Source organism: Temnothorax nylanderi, unplaced genomic scaffold (assembly GCF_030848795.1).
Source record: "Temnothorax nylanderi isolate EJ_2023f unplaced genomic scaffold, tnyl_v1.0 TNYL_tig0234_pilon, whole genome shotgun sequence".
NCBI classification, from domain to species: domain Eukaryota; kingdom Metazoa; phylum Arthropoda; class Insecta; order Hymenoptera; family Formicidae; genus Temnothorax; species Temnothorax nylanderi.
Window position 1 is genome coordinate 1 of NW_027249296.1, and position 17,502 is coordinate 17,502.

Sequence of the window (17,502 nt, forward strand, 5' to 3'; positions counted from 1 at the left end):
GAGAGAGAGAGAGAGAGAGAGAGAGAGAGAGAGAGAGAGATGAGAGAGAGAGAGAGAGAGAGATCGAGAGAGAAGAGAGAGAGAGAGAGAAGTGCGAGTTTATGTATTGAGGGGAATATAGACGATTATTTAAAGAAAAAGAGTGGAAGGGGGAAAAGAAGAGAGGAAGAAAAGAAACGTTTAAAAGGAGTAGGAAATGGTGAGATTGCCAGAGGGGAAAGAACAGATGATAGGGATAATGAGTAAAATAATGGAGAAAATACGGGAATTAAGGAAAGAACAGAAAGAGCAAGGGGTAGAATGCAAGAAAGAGAGAGAAATGATAAGATATGAGATTAGGAATATGAGGACGGATGTGGAGGGAGAGAGGTGAAATGGCAGAAGGAAAGGGAGAGGAATTAAAGAAGGAGATAGGAAAGTTGAGAGGAAGGCTAGAGAGTATAAAGAAGGAGAGAAATGGGAGGAAGGAAGGGCAGGGAAAAGTGAAAGATGAAGGAAAGTGGGAGATAGGAAAAAGAGATAAAGCAAGGGAAGCGAAGGTAAGAAAGCTAGAAAAGTGGAGAGAGGTAGAAGAGAGAGACAGAAGGAAAAACAATGTAGTAGTGAAAGGGATGGTGGTGAAGGAGGGAAGGGCGGAGAGAAGAGGGGGAGGAAAAGTAGGAAAAAAGGGAGTGGTGATGAGGCTGAGGGGAGGGGGGAAGGAGTCAGAAAGAGTAAAGTGGGGAAAGTAAAAAGGAGTGAAAGAGAGGAAAAAGAGGGAGGAAAAAGAGAAGGGGAAAGAAAGAAATTAAGGAGGGAGGAAGAAAGGAAGGAACAGGAAGGAAGCCTAAAAATAGGCTTTTGGAATGTAGCGGGAGTGAAGGGAAAACAGAAAGGGTTTTGGGAAAGGATAAAGAGTGGGATGTCGTGAGGTTGGTGCAGACGTGGCTGGAACAGGAGGAATGGGAAGAAAATGAAGAATAGGGTGCCAAAGGAGTTCAACTGGAGTATACAGGGTGCAAGGAAAGAAAAGAGTTGGAAGAAAAGGAAGAGCAATAGGTGGAATAATGATGGGAGTCAGAAACGGGTTAGAAGAGGAAGAAGAATGGGTGGAGAAGGAGAGTTCATGATTAGAGAAGTAAGATGGAAGAAGGAGAAATGGAGATTGGCAACAGTTTACGTAAGCGGCAACTTGGATAAGATGATGAGTAAGATAAAATCGGTAAAAGAGGGGGAAGGGAGAGAGGAGAGAGGATATTGGGGGGGGGCGATTTAATGCGAGAACAGGGGAGAAAGGAGCGCTGGAGGATGGAGAAGAGGGAGTTGTTGAAAGAAAATCAAAAGATAAAATGAAAATAGGTAGGGGGAAGGGCTGATTAGATGGATGGAAGAGGAAGGATGGGAAATATGAACGGTGCAAAGGAGGGAGATGAGGAGAGGGGAGGTGACTTTTACAGGAGGAAGGGGGGGAAACAGTGATCAATACGCAATAGGAGATAGAAAAGCTTGGGAAAGAGTGACAAGATTGGAGATGGGGTGTGAGGTAGATTCGGATCACCAATCAGTAGCAGTACGGGTGGACAAAGGGGGGGGGGGGTTGGTGACAGGAGAGGGACATAGCGGAGGGAGAGAGGTGGGTTTAAAGACGGACTGGTCTCGAAAGAGGCAAGAGAGGAGTTTAGAGAAGGACGGAGGAGGTATAAATAGGTAGGGGGGGCAATAGATAAAGAGGTCAAAAAGTTGACAAAAAAAAATTAAGATGGAAGTAAGGGTGAGAAGAGTAAAAAGAAGGGCAGAAGGAAAGGGAGTATGGTGGGATGGGGGACTGTAGGAAGTAGAGGGAGGAGGTAGAAAAGTTATTAAGAGACTGGAAAAGAGGAAGAAAACACAAAGAAGATCATAAGAGAGAAAGAAAGGAGTATAAGGAAATGTGTGAGGAAAAGGAGAGAAAAAAGGGAAATCTGCTGAAAGAGGCAAGAGAGGCGAGAACAGAGAAGCAGGTGTGGGAAGTAATAAACAAGGAAAGGAGAGAAGGGTAGAAATTAATAAGGAGATAACAATAGAGGAGTGGGATAAATACTTTAGGGTGATGTAGAAGGAACGGAATACAAGCGAAGGCTAGGAGAACGAGAGGAGGGAGAGTAAGGGGCGGAGGGGGAAGTGGAGAAAGAGAAGGAGATAGGATGGGAGGAAGTAGAGAGAGTGCTGAAAGGGCTGAAAAAAGGTAAAGCGGCGGGAGAAACGAGATAGAAAATGAAGTGTAGAGTTATGAGGGAAGTGGTTTAAGAAAGGCGTTATGGGAAGATGCAGGAAAGTATGGAAAGGAGAGGTTTTCCAGAGGCGGGAAGGACGGAGTAGTCGTTCCGATAGCGAAGAAGAGGGGCAAAAGAGGTGAGTGAGCATAGAGGGATTACGCTGATGCGACGGCGTACAAAGTGTACGCGTCGATATTAGCAAATAGGTGAGGGGAAGAGATGGTGGAGAAGGGGATGATTCAGAAAGCCAAGCAGGGTTAGGAAGAGGAGAGGAGTGGTGGACAACATTTACACACTGAATTATGCGATAGGGAAGCGATTAAAGAGGAAAAAGAAGGCTGCTTTTGTCGATCTAAGGGCAGCATTTGATTCAGTGGACAGGAGGGTTTTGGGAAGATGTCTGAAAAAACCATGGGTGAGTGAGAGATTGGAAAAGGGATCATGGAAATATACGAGAAAACAAGGAGTGTAGTGAGGGTGAGGAAAGATACGGAAGGAAATTTTGGACAGCGAGAGGGGTGTAAACGGAAAAATAACAGAGCCGATCAGGATTTAAACTCGAAACCCTTTCATTTTCTACCTTCGTAGTCTGTTACTGTGTGTTGCTTCACAATTGCTTTATCCCACATAACAAAATGTTGGCAGTATGCCGACAGCATGCCAGTAAATTTATCTCATAATTTCGCAGCAAGATCTTCTTATGCTGTGTTTTTTATTCTATTCGATTTGATTTTACTACCTTATAATCTGTTTTATCATAAGTATGCCAGTTTACGTTGCATCTCAATTTTATATTTAAATATAAAACTGCATTATGAGAAAAATAAAAAAAAGAAAAATTTAAATAGTTTTAGGACGTTAAAACATGTAAATGATCTAATATTATCAATAATATATTCACTATTATTTAAACTGTACAATTAGTAAAAGAAATATGGGTAAATTTTATTTTTAATAATTGCTTTTGAATGATTCGTTTTTACGTCTATGGGTTTTACGTCTATAATTATATAAGTAAATTAGGTCCTCATCAGCATTAATAAGTGCGGTGTTTAGTTTTCGAGAAATAAGAAGGTGTCGCTTTAGAGGACCTATGTCGATATTAGCGACTTACCTCTTCACTTCTAATAAACATATATCAAATGTATGGTTGTATATTCGTGATGAAATAAAATAAATGCGCGCGCGTAGCGCGCGCCTGTGTTGTTCTATTCGTGAAATAAAATAAAAGCGCGCGCGTAGCGCGCGCCTGTGTTGTTCTAGTCCACTTTTAAAAAAGGCGTGTTAACTGAGTGAATTTCGTTTGTATCAAAAAATTGAAGCCTCTTTTCCGCGATGCCGATTGGTTATCTCGATGCGTTGTGCGAGTTATTTGCAGCTGTCATTGTATATTTTGACAGTTGCGTGTATCAAGGGTTAATAGTGTAATAGTAATAGCATAATGTTAAAGCTAAATGGCGCGCGCGAAGCGCGCGCGTCTGTAATGTCTAGTCCACTTTTAAAAAGGCGTGTTAACTGAGTGAATTTCGTTTGTATCGAAAATTGAAGCCTCTTTTCCGTGATGCCGATTGGTTATCTCGCTGCGCTTACTTCATTTGCAGCTGTCATCGTATATTTTGACAGTTGTGTGTATCAAGAAGTTAATAGTGTAACAGTAATAGCATAATGTTTCGTTTGTATCGAAAAATTGAAGCCTCTTTTCCGCGATGCCGATTGGTTATCTCGCTGCGCTTACTTCATTTGCAGCTGTCATCGTATATTTTGACAGTTGTGTGTATCAAGAAGTTAATAGTGTAATAGTAATAGCATAATGTTAAAGCTAAATAGCGCGCGCGAAGCGGGCGTCTGTGGTGTCTAGTAATACAAAATAGTATGTGTTACACGTACGGAAGTTGGCTGTTGGTCACGAGCGCGGGTAGGCGCATGAGCCGAAGGCCGAAGGCTCATGCGCCTACCCGCGCTCGTGACTAACAGCCAACTTTCCGCACTTGTAACACAATATACTATAATCCTTTTCTCGTTCGTTATAGCACAAATGTGTTGTTAGGCCAAACGTTCTGTATCTTACAGCCATGGGTGCCACGAGGGATCCATTCTGCAGAGATTGTCATGGCTATTGGCAGCGGCTACTAGTGTGCTGACCTTACTGTCAATGCCGTCGAAATTCGCGAGAGAATTTAGTCTACCGACAATCGCGTTGACCGCGTGGTTCACCATCTTTATCAGAAGTTCACCCTTCAGATCGGTCGGCGCTTGTGATGTGCCCTCGGCGTCTTCTTGCCGTTTATGGTCCGCAATCACTTCATCCCGCAAAATTGTGCGAAGTATAGCATGCAGCTGGAACGTGGGCTGAACCAAACAGCGCGCTGTGGCGATCGCGCTAGCGGTCAATGGTCCGCAAACTCCTGCAAAAGAATTAACATCGTGAAACCTGAAAGAATTTGGCAACCGTCTGCACAGTAACGAATATCGGATTTACTACAAGTATTTCTATATAACATTTGAATTTATCCAAGCACAAGAGATGTCTATACCAAGATATCTTTTTATTTTCACGTCGACAGACGAGAAGATTGAGATTGTGTCTGACTGACCTATAGTTGTGAGAATTCGAAGATATTGGGCGTCAAGCGGAAGGGTACCGGTCTCTTTGCGTCTGACTCTCCGGAGATGTCATCGATGTCGAATTTGAAATACGCGATGTTGATTAGACCGGAATCCTGATGCACGTACATCATGTCGGGATTGAGTCGCGTAAATGAAGTACGTATTCGGCAAAGCATGTCAGCGACAGCTGCAAGGTGAACTAAAAACAGAAAGATAAAGACACGATGAAAATACATATGTTGCATTGTAGTTTTTTTACATCAGCAATAAAGAATATTGAGGATTTCATGATTTAACCTGTTTATACTAAACATACACTTTACGTTGGTTTGTGTACGACGGCTTTAATGTGCACTGAATGCGCACCAGCTCTGCCAGTGAAAAACGCTATTAGAAATCAAAGAACGTTCTGCTTAAAACATTAGCATATAGAATTCTACATTAATTACCTTTTAATCTCACTCGGTCTCTCGTTCAAACGATGGCTTGGCGCAAAAAGACAGGAAATACCACCATGTTTCTTGATCTTTTCGCGATTTTCTGCCGATGTTAAGGCCCGTATTCATAGCCAGTTTTATAGATGTTAGCCTTACATTTATAGAAATAAACCTCAAGTCGTAAGCAAATAAACCAATCTTCGATTACTGCAGATGCGGGTTTAATGTGAGATAATTTTTCATTTTTAAGACTAATAATAAACCAACAAACGCTAAAATTAGACCAACAATCATCAGCAACGATTACGCATCGATTAGACCGTTTTTTAATTAAAAATGAGATTTTTCCGGCTAACTTAACGCTAATTTTTCTTTTTTAATTAAAAAAAAATTAAGAACCAACAAACGTTGTAATTAGGCCAAATCACCAACAAACGACCAACAAACGATTAAAAAAAAAATTAATAAAGTCGAAGTTGACCGGCTAAGTTACCGGAGCTACCGGTAGTACCCTTTATATCATTAACATGCTGAGGTTAGTAGTGAGGTTAAAAAATGTTGAAATGTAAAAACCCACTTTTAAGGTATAAAGGGAAATGAGACATCAGAGGCCGTATATAAACATCGGCTAAAAATATCGAAACCGGCAGCAAAAATGTGAAAAAACATATATATAGTTACCGAGCTCGCAGTGCGACGTTGCCGTGTTTTTAGGGTCGAACGCCAAGATCTGTGAGAGTGCTGCAGTTTTTATTTCTTTTCTCAGAAACTAGTCAGTGAATCATCGTGAAATTTATTGAGAATCTGTGCCAATGTATCCTCTATACACAGTAATTTTTTCAAGAATTGTTCTCTATTTTTTTCTTTATATTCTGAATGCATATATTTGCCCTGGTGGAAATAATTTTCCGATTTTTACGCGATAATTACGTGAAAACTACAATTTCTTCTAATGTAATTACAACTTTTCAAACTATTTTTACGTAATTTCACGTCAAAAGTGCGCGATTTGGGCCATGTTTGTAGTATTTCATAAATTTACGTAGAAATTTTTATGACAAAACTACAACTTTTTAGATGTAAGTATGCGACATGTGTTCGACATTTTTACATCGAACTATGCTGGAATCTGCAACTTTCTATGCATAATAAGGTCTGTTTCTATTCCTGCACTGCTGAACTAGTGCACACTGGTGCAAAAGTTAGAGTGAAACAAAATATACTTGTCACTTTAACTTTTGCACCAGTGTGCACTAGTTCAGCAGTGCAAGAATAGAAACAGACCTATATTGTTAAAATTATTTACAAACTTTTACAAAACAATTTAACTATGTAAATAATCTAATGACGAATAAAATTAATTAAATGTTAAAAAAAACACTGTTATATTATACAATTCACATAAATTTATGATATTTAAAACGGAAAGTGTTACACAAACATAAATAATACAGGACTTTAAAATAAATATAATTTTTTTCTTATTTTTAAAAAGTAATTTAATTATCCAAATTTTAAATTTTATTCAAATAGGTAAGTATTATTATAATAAGTGTATTAATAAGTATCAGGTAGGTAAGCAATAAAATTGTTACATATATATATTAGTGTTATTAATTCTTATCATTTAATTATATCACTTATTTTCTACTTTGTTTTTTTGACTGCTGGTTTTTGTTTTTGATAAATGTTTCATAGTCAATTGTCTTATCGCTTATTGTCTCCTCGCTCGTATCACTTGCATCTTCTTCTTCTTTTTCTCCTTCTTCTTCTTCTTCTTCTCCTTCTTCTTCTTCTCCTTCTCCTTCTTCTCCTTCTTCTCCTTCTTCTTCTTCTTCTTCTTCTTCTTCTTCTTCTTCTTCTTCTTCCTTCGTTGTCTTAAACTTTTTTATTCCACTGTCCAATTTATGTTTTGATTATTTGATTTCGCCTTCGTTGTTTCTGCTCTTTTACTCTCAACTGCTTTTTTTTGGCTCAATGTTCCTTTCATTTTGTAGTTGATTTTCTTGCGGGCGGCAGTTATTGCACCATTGAAGTACTTGTTAACTTTAGAACGATGTAATTGTTCGTCAATTAACATTTGTGGCATTTTGCGTTTGATCCGCATCCATTTTTCAAACTCATTAAGAATGCCATATTTTTTAGTTGGAGTCAACGCAGGTTTTACCACATTGGATTGCGATCGAACGCAACGACTGGCCAACACCTCTGGTCCCCACACTGCATACGACATATTAGTAATAAAGGAGCTAGGTTCCTTTTCTCTCATTATGTTATTATATACATCTGCAGATATATGAACATCAGGTATTTCACAGATAATTTGCTCATCTTTATTACTCTTGGTGTATCTCGTTTATCTCGGCTTGTATCTATTAAAGAAAATTATAAAATATATCATAGTAATTATAAATACAATTATAAATACAATTATAAATACAAGAAAAAATACAAATAAATCCTTTTACAGACTAACTTACGATAATTCCTTCGCGTAAATGGGATTTTGTAGTAACTTACGATAATTTACTCCGCATAACATAGTATCAGTGCCAAAACTGGTACATCGGCTTTAGCACACAAAAACAAGTCGAAAATGTCTAATAAACATATGTCCGAATCTGAACGGTTCCAAAGTTATAAGGTATTGAAGTTGCTCTACATTAAGCATTAAGTGTCAGTTGCCACAGTTGTTTTGAATCGTGAATCTCATTCTGGTAGAGCACCTTTTGTAAAGCATTAAACAGCATTAAAGAACGTTAAGGACCAGTTTTTCAATAGTCGCTTAATTTTAATCTTAGCTCAACTCGACACTCTGTCTCTTTCTAATGTCCATTTCTACTCTTGTAGATTAACTTTAATCTTGGTTTAATTAATTTTTTATCTTTTTCTAATTTAAGAACTAGAAAAAAATAAAAAGTAAGTTAAACCGAGATTAAAGTTAATTTACATTGGTAGAAATGGACATAACTATCCCTTTTAGAAAAAGAGAAAGAGTGACTTTAGCTAAACTATAGTTTAAACGACTATTGAAAAACTGGCCCTAAACAATTTATGATTTATTATTACAAAAGCAACTTCAAGACTCGATAACTCCGAAACCATTGGGATTTAAACATAAGACATTTTCGACTTGTTTTCATGTATTAAAGCTGCTGTACCAGTTTTGGCTGAGTGCAGCGACACTCTACATGATAATAATAATGATTATTGCAATTTTTTATGATCTATAATTATAACTTCTCAAAAAAGGATGACGTCACATCTTACAAAAGGGCGCTCGAAATATTTTACCTCATGGGCGCAAAACAGGTTAGTCCCGGTCTACAATAGGTGTTTTAAGCCCTAAGCCTTAAGAAATTGTTCAATCACAGTTGAATTTGAGGAGAATAATTGACTGTGATTGGTCAATTCTTAGGGCTTAGGAATTAAAACACATATTGTAGACGGGCACTTACGTTAAGTCTCCGTCTACAATAGGTGTTTTAAGTCCTAAGCCCTAAGAAATTGACCAATCACAATTATTCTCTTCAAATTCGACTGTGATTGATCAATTTCTTAAGGCTTAGGGCTTAAAACATCTATTGTAGACCGGGACTAATGCTGCACTGACTGTTTTCACGTATTGAATATAACTTACCAGGAAACATATAATCGGCTACTTGTTTGAGCAGATTTAATATTGCATCCAATTTCTGTGAATTTTCCATTTCAACATTAGTCTGTTTGAAATTGTCACATGTATCCGTCAAAATTTTTATCATTTCTTGTGCGTCATCTAATTTTTTTTTTAATTCATCACGTTCTGCTAAGCATATTTGATAATCGCTGAATAAACACTTCACTTTCTTTACTGTTTCAGCATCGTCAATAGCAGAAATGATATCCAACAGCTTATAATTATATGTAGATTTCTAAAAAATGTAACGTAAGAATAATGTTAACAAACAAAATAATGACAAAATTAATAATACTTATTAATAAATAGCAAAGCAGTGTAGCATAGCAAAATATATTTAAATTTATTACCAATAATAATTGATCTGAGTCAGATTTGCTACTGTTGCCATAGCTGACATTCTAAAATGAAAAAGATTGTTTAACATAAAATATAATTAATGAAATATTAATTTTTAAGTTAAATATTTCTGATTGTTTATACAAATTAATATTTATGTTTTAGTTAATAACAAAACTATTTCAAATAATTTTATCAAAATTGTTTCAATTTCAATAACAATTTTCATTATAAAAGCAATTATACACATATATTGACCAATTAAAATTGTTCAACATGTTACATTTGAAAAATGTTTCAAAATAATTATTATTAATACTGAGTACTACTACCTATCTGTTACTTATTAAGTTAACAATATTTTTACTTTAAATATTGACAGTGGCATTTGAATAGAATCCACGGGGTATATAGTACGCGTAGCAGGTGTAAGGGTAAATTGCAAACAACATGGAAGAGAACAGTTGAAGAGGCAGGAGCAATCAAAAAGATATGGAGATCACGGATAAAGGCGAGGAATAGAACCCGTTGGAGAAGCTTAGTCGAGGCCCTATGTCCTAGTTGGAGATAACAGGCAATTATTATTATTAACATTACACATTACAACACATTATAAACACTTTAATACTTCCAATTTCATATTCATATACGTACCTCTTGCTTTTTTTTTACTTTTTGTTTCTCAGCGTCTATATGTGCTTTTATAATTTCACTTTCTTTCTCTTTCCTTGCTTTAATAACATCATCTGTTTTCTAAAATAAAGAATTTATTTTATAAATATAATACTAAAACTATTTTTTACCTTATTTTATAATTATTATACTTAATTTACCTTCGACTTTCTTTTTACGTGTTTATTCACTTCATTCTCAGGTGGTTCGTATTTTGCGTTAAGATCGGAATAACGAATTTTTGGCAAAACAGGTCTCTTTTTAGATACTTGTGTCTTAAGAAGCGGTAAACTACCTGAAAAAATTAGATTTTCCATTTGCATTTGATATTACCACAAAATAATTTTATGTACAAAAATACCCAGATAGCACAGTGACGTCAAATGACATATCAATTCCGTCATAATGACGTCTCTAACGGGTTAGAGACCCGTTAGAGACGTCATTATGACGGAATTGATATGTCATTTGACGTCACTATGCTATCTGGGTAAAGAGGTTTTTTTAATAATATGTTACACACTCATATAGTTGTTCACAAAATTAATAAAGTGTAACGGAAAAGCTAATACACTTACTTGACATCAATAAAACGTACACTGGAAGTGGCGATTCATTGGCTTTGTTTTGCCAGAAGAAAACTTTCTTTTCGTACAAATTTTTGTTTTCATCGTACGATTCTAACGAAAAATTAAGCAACTCGTCTACAGAAACGTATTCTTGTTTTTTTGTATTTAAAACGTACACGTATGCCCACATCATGTCCACTTAATTATAACCTCTTTCAGAGTTATAATATGGTAAATAACTGCGAACTTTATAAGTAAACTACTGCAATTAAAACAATTAAACACTGAGTCACTGGAGTGTAACGCACGCTGCGTTCCGATATATATTCAATTCACTACACCACTGTACGACTGTACCAGTACTGAAAATCTATAAGTTTACATCATGTATACATTACAGATTTTTAGTACTGGCAATGTGAATATCGGACCACAGCCGTAATACACACAAATAGACAAGTTAACAACAACTAATTATTGATATTTACGCGTGCGAAAATTCACAGCACAGAACGGAACGCGCGAAAGCAGCACCAATCACAGTCATTTCGCGGCCTTAGGCTGCGTTCGGAAACGTCACCCGAGTGCACATGAGTGTACCGTGTGAACCCGTGTGTACCCGGGTGACGTTTCCGAACGCAGCTTTACAACGTCAAGACAAACGCAGCAATTAAGATCCATACCACGGAGGATCCGTGATCCATACGTTTTCACCGACATTTGTAAATATTATCCTAAGAACGCAGCCTTACAACGTCAAGACGAACGCAGCCATTAAGATCCATACCACGGAGGATCCGTGATTCATACGTTTTCACCGACATTCGTAAATCTTAACCTAAGAACGCAGCCTTACAACGTCAAGACGAACGCAGCCATTAAAAATGTCAAAAAGAGGACCATATAAAAGATATTTAGAACCTGGAAGTACAAGAGACATTCCGCGGTCTACCGTAAAGCGAAGAAAGAAAGTTGATCTTTCTGACTTGGACTCATTGCAATCAAATAACTCACAGAATAATCAACAAGTAAGTTGTTTTATAAAATGTTTCAAAATTTATACATTTATGCAATTTTTATACATTTACTTTATTGCTTTTTTCATCAAGAAAATAATTGCCTTTATGACACACTTATACATTCAATTCCAGATATCAACATTTGATCACGATTTATGTACACTTGAAGAGTCTTCTAATAATAAAATCAATGAACCTAGTTCTTCAAGAATATATGAAGAATCTGTATTCTATGATGCCGATAATAATAACAATAATGAGGTTATCGAAGAAAATATTGATGATACAATCTATTTTGAAACTAATGTAAAATTTTATTTTTATTATAATTGTAATTTTTAATCTACATTAGAGTATAAATGATGAGAACATTTTTTTACAGCTAGACGATGTTCTGAGTACAAGTGATTCTGGAGCCAATTTATCTGATACTGACATTGATGATGAAAGAGAAAATTCAAATCAAGTACGTAATTTTGTGGTATATGTGCTTGTGTTTTTCTTAGCATTAAAAATGTTTTCATGTTACTTTATACAACATTCACAAAAACAATCTAACGTTTTTAATTTTAGAGTGAAGAAAATGTGGGACATGACGAATATCCATTCTTAGAAGAACACTTGGGGGCATCTACAACTACATCTAAAGGCGAAGTTTTATTGATGACTTTAGTAATAGGACTGCGCCATTCTTTACCGTGGACAGCGATCACAGATATATTAAAAATGATAAACGTAATATTTGGCGAGCGAATAGTACCAGATACTAAATTCCACTTACATAAATATTTTTCGCCAGAAATTACATCCGCGGTTTATCATGTTTATTGTCCACATTGTACGAAATATTTAGGTATTAAAGAGTCTATCCGAAATTTAAACAATTGTGAGTGTGGATTTAATCTGAAAGAAGCAACATCTTCCTTTGTTCAGTTCAATTTAAAAGATCAATTTAAAAAGTTATTATCAAATAAATTCGTGATAAAGCATCTTAACTATAGATTTACAAGAAAAAAAAAGAATGATAAAGCGTTAGAGGATATTTTTGATGGTAAAAGTATAAAGAAAATAAATGTTTAGAAGATGAATTAAATCTATCTTACATATTTAATACTGATGGGTGCCAGCTAGCAGATACTTCTAAAGTAGCTATATGGCCTTATTACATAATGATAAACGAATTGCCACCACATATTCGTACAAAATATATAATACCAGCTGGATTATGGGTTGATAAATCACAACCTAACATGAATGTATTTGGCGATATTTTTGTTCAGCAAGCAAATGAGTTGTCCACAGTAGGAATTTCGTGGAATTATAGAGGAAAGGATGTTACATCTAAATTTTTTCCATTACTATCTTCTGTTGATTCGGTTGCTCGTTGTAAAATGTTAAATATGAAGCAATTTAACGGTTCATTTGGATGTACATACTGTTTGCACCCAACAGAGCGAATTAATAATGTTGCAAAGTACCCAATTTCTATAAATATTCCAGTACTTAGATCTGATTATGATATAAAAGAATTAATGAAGAGAAGTGTTACATTAGAAACTGCTACTGCTGAGGACAATTTTGGTATAAAAGGACCGTCTTTTTTAATGAATTTAAAATATTTTGATTTGGCAGATTCTTCACCGCCTGATTATATGCATTCTGTGTTATTAGGTGCAATACGACAAATAACTGAAACGATTCTTACTTCAGTTAATAAAAAATACTATATTGGACAATCTTATAAAATGGACATAATTAATAATCGTTTGTTATCCATATCACCACCAAAAATAATAACGAGAACACCAAGACCTTTGACAGAACGAAAGTTATGGAGAGCATCAGAGTGGCGATCCTGGCTTTTATTTTATTCGCTTCCTTGTTTACGCGGAATATTACCAAACAAATATTTGCGACACTTGTCACTTCTTGTAATTGCAATTAATATTCTATTACAAGATTCAATAACACAGACTGCACTTGCCACGGCAAAGTCGTTACTTATTAAATTTGTTGTCAAATTGCAATCACTTTACGGTAAAGAGATAATGACATATAATGTTCATTTATTATTACATTTATGTAAAAGCGTTGAAAATTTTGGTCCACTATGGGCACATAATGCATTTGCATTTGAAAATGCGAACAGATTACTATTAAAAAATAAACATAGTCCAGCTCGTATTATACCTCAGTTTACAAAAAGAATATTATTATTTCAAAATATAACTTCATTTTCTGATAAAACAACAATAAGTCATCATGTAAATGAATTTTGTAACTCTTTGTTTGAAACAAGACTAAAAACAGCCGTAAAATTGTATGACAATTCTGTGTTAGTAGGTTCTGGAAAAAATTGCCATTTAACAGAAGAGGAAATAGAACTACTTAACGAGCCAGTAGAAAAGTGCTTGTCTTTTGATAAACTTATTTATAATGATGTAAGATATACAACAATTTATTATCAACAACAACGCTGCAAGAAAATAAATGATTCAATTGTGCAATTAGATAATGGTTCAATTGGTCAAATTCATAAAATTTGTTTGATAAAATTCGGAAATGTGGAAAAAGTAATATTATTTATAAACACTTTTAGATTAAGAACTTCAAATTTAACATTTTCTTTGATCCCTATTGAGCATATAAAGGAATGTGATGTTACTAATAGTATTTTAACAGTACATAAGCCAGCAAATTTAGTCAGGCCATGTATATTTATGCAAATAGATAAGTTTAAATATGTGAGTAAAATTCCCTATGGTTGTTTACACGATTAATAGGTAAACTATATTTTGTAATTAGTAATTAGACTGTATAATCGTCATATGTATTTATAATGTGAATAAAACAACTTGCAATTATTTATTTTCTCTATGTTGTAATAAAACACTTCCACAAGTAAAGATAAGTTAAGTATTAGGATAAATACGTCAACTTACACCATTGAATTGTTGTGTGTAGAAATGTGCAAAGTAAAAAGGCAATTATAAGTATTTCTTACGATTTTTTAATAATTTAATACAACTTGTAACTTTTTATGAAAATATAAAAAATGTATCAAATCTTTTATGGACTCATAATGCTGAAAAAATATTAGCCACGTATTACAGGGAATATACTGATACAAAAAATCGTATAGCGCCTTTTATGTCATGCAAACTTGTATGTTGTGTACAAAAAACGTAGAAAGTTGTAAATAATATTATTGTTTAGCCTATTTTGGGGGCCCTCGAAATTTGAGGGCCATGGGCTAAAAATGTCCAATTTTAGGGTTACTCTTTATAAACATGTTCTTATACTTCTACAACAAACTGCATTTAGATCATAAAAATATTCGTAGAATTTTGTACGAAGTTTTAAATGATTGTAATTTTTGCAAGAATGTACAACTTCTACAATTTACTATAAAATTTTCATTAAAATATTCGTAGAATGTTGTAGGAAGTTTTAAATAGTTGTAATTTTTACAAGAATGTACAACTTCTACAATTTACTACAAAATTCTCATAAAATATTCGTAGAATGTTGTACATAGTTGTAAATGGTTGTGATTTTTACAATAATCTACAACTTCTATAATTTACTACGTTCTCATAAAAAATATTCGCAGAATGTTGTAGATAGTTGTAAATAGTTATGATTTTTACAATAATCTACAACTTCTACGATTTACTACGTCTCATAAAAATGTTCGTAAAAAGTTTGTTACAATTTTCTATTATCTTTTACAACTTACTACAATTTACTACAATTTACTACAATTTACCATAAATTTCTACAATTTTCACAAATTTCTACAAATTTGTGATTTGTTGTAGAAGATTGTATTTTTTCACAGAAATACGTAAATTGTTGTAAAATTATTTCCACCAGGGTGATAATCTGTCAATCTCCATAAGAACTCATACGAAATTAAAAAGTTAATAACTTTTGAACGGGTCAGACAATCGATCGCAAAAACACAGGTTTTTGGGATATATAAGTGCACAATCTCTATAAATTTCACCTTTATCCCTCTATTTTGACTTAAGCGATATACATCCTTAATAATCAGTTTTACTTTACCTCGGATCTTGTAGTCTATATTATTCAATCGTCCTAAAACTATTGGCACGTATTGTATAACATTAAATCATTAAAGGTATGTGGTTTGTATACAAGATTCCATTTTCTTTCTATATGGCTTATTGCGGTACTTAATAAACATTTTCATTAACGAAATGTAGGGCATCTCGAACATCAAAGATAATACATAGGAACAAAGGTAAGTGATTATAATGTATCCCAAAGTCATAATAATCTGGAACCATAAGTTAAAAAAAATTAATGCATTTTTCACGATATTCCTCTATTAATGCTGAAATTTCAAATATATGTATACTTACAAAGGACAGTAATTTAAAATGAATCGACGTTTCACCATATAAATGAATCGCTTGTATGATGATCGGATTTAAAAGATAAGCGCAGTATGTGAGCCTGCTAAGAGGAATCCAGCCCTTGAATGAGAGTAACTGATTAACGATGCCTATAACAAAGCAAGCATACAATGATAAAAATGATGTTTTTAAACTATGACAATGTTTAAAATATATCACTAATATATTAAAAATATGCCGATTTTTATAAGATGTATTTATCTATTAATGAATAAACGAACCTCCGTGTTTAGTGGAACATGCTATTACAACACATGCAATACATGTGCCCCAAAGTGTTCTGTTCAGTGCTACATAAATAGAAGTAGCTAGAACGGATCTGTATCGATAGTAAGACAAAAATAGTACGAATACTTTGCAAAGAATAGCCAGGCACCAACACAAAATTATATGTTTCTGAAATGTATATGTCAAATTAATATAATACATTTTCATTTATGCGATACTATATAATTAATTTATATGAAACTAGTTAGTTTCTATAGAATAAGTTTATATATTCCATAAGTATTTTAATGACTATTTATTTTCAATATGTTATATAAAACAAAAAAATATACTTTATCTTTTTCAAAACAAAATTATTCTTTAAATGTAAAATGCAACCCGTAATTATCCCAATAATAAATGGATTCATTCTCATCCATGGTGGGATATAAAAGATATCTGCAAGATTGTTCTGTTCATCAAATCTGTAACAATAAGAAAGAGCATCCTCTTAACTTGATTTCTCAATAAGTAAAATACTTTAGTAACTTACGTCGCGATATATTCGTAAACGTGTGAAATATAACCGTTAAGAATAACCGAGCCTATAATTAAAAGTGCACTCAATATCGTAACAGCGGCATAGAAGTATCTGAAATTTATAATATATTTATTCAAGTATACTCGAAGAAGACATTAACTATAATAGTTGGTTAATTAACATACCTTATAGTCGAGAAAATGAAAAACAACGCCATAGCGATTACATAGAATTGCATATCATTGGATAGATACCAACTCCAACTCATGCACTGTAATGCAATAAAAATTTTAGAAAAGTTTTATGCGTCTCCAAGTATAATTTCAAATTGATCTTAATCAAACGTGTTTGTACCATTTTATCCATTCCAAAGAAATTATGTATGTACAAAAGATTTCTCCACCAATATTTCGCACAAGTTTCGTGCGACCTTTCGTACATGTAAGATTGCGATGTTTTATTAAACCAAGCCGAGCTTAAATCCGCTATTCCTATCACCGTCACGTAAGTCGGTGTCAGCCTTAAAAAGAAAAATTTTATTACAGACGCGTGTGAAAAAAGAGAGTTAGTATTTAGCTTACATTGAAATCAATATTCAAATTTCTTTGTAACATATTCTCTTATTTTAATTATTACTACAATAATTTTATTATATTGTTTGTATTGTTTTTTGTGTTCTTCAAACATATCATCATATAATAAAAACTTACCGAATATATCTTTTTATTACGTAAACAAAGAATTCAATTAATTTTT

At 34.0% G+C, this 17,502-nt stretch overlaps 2 protein-coding genes and 2 long non-coding RNA genes across 4 annotated transcripts; 1 reads left to right on the plus strand and 3 right to left on the minus strand.

Moving 5' to 3' along the window:
• Positions 1-4,249: 4,249 nt before the first annotated feature.
• Positions 4,250-6,096, minus strand: LOC139779603 (uncharacterized). Its single transcript, XR_011719945.1, has 3 exons — positions 5,960-6,096; positions 4,829-5,429; positions 4,250-4,639 (listed from the first exon to the last, which is right to left on the minus strand). It is a non-coding gene; the product is annotated as an uncharacterized lncRNA (long non-coding RNA).
• Positions 6,097-6,876: 780 nt separating this feature from the next.
• On the minus strand, positions 6,877-11,145 carry LOC139779601 (uncharacterized). The gene is made up of 6 exons (XM_071718001.1): positions 10,547-11,145; positions 10,130-10,263; positions 9,951-10,049; positions 9,308-9,358; positions 8,919-9,192; positions 6,877-7,650 (listed from the first exon to the last, which is right to left on the minus strand). The coding sequence occupies exons 1-6, from the start codon at positions 10,728-10,730 to the stop codon at positions 7,547-7,549; spliced, it is 846 nt and encodes a 281-aa protein (XP_071574102.1). The 5' UTR covers positions 10,731-11,145; the 3' UTR covers positions 6,877-7,546.
• Positions 11,146-11,189: 44 nt separating this feature from the next.
• On the plus strand, positions 11,190-14,420 carry LOC139779600 (uncharacterized). Its single transcript, XM_071718000.1, has 4 exons — positions 11,190-11,565; positions 11,689-11,862; positions 11,939-12,022; positions 12,130-14,420. The coding sequence occupies exons 1-4, from the start codon at positions 11,422-11,424 to the stop codon at positions 12,634-12,636; spliced, it is 909 nt and encodes a 302-aa protein (XP_071574101.1). The 5' UTR covers positions 11,190-11,421; the 3' UTR covers positions 12,637-14,420.
• A 2,045-nt stretch (positions 14,421-16,465) lies between these two features.
• On the minus strand, positions 16,466-17,055 carry LOC139779602 (uncharacterized). The gene is made up of 3 exons (XR_011719944.1): positions 16,932-17,055; positions 16,759-16,857; positions 16,466-16,690 (listed from the first exon to the last, which is right to left on the minus strand). It is a non-coding gene; the product is annotated as an uncharacterized lncRNA (long non-coding RNA).
• Between the last annotated feature and the right edge of the window lie 447 nt (positions 17,056-17,502).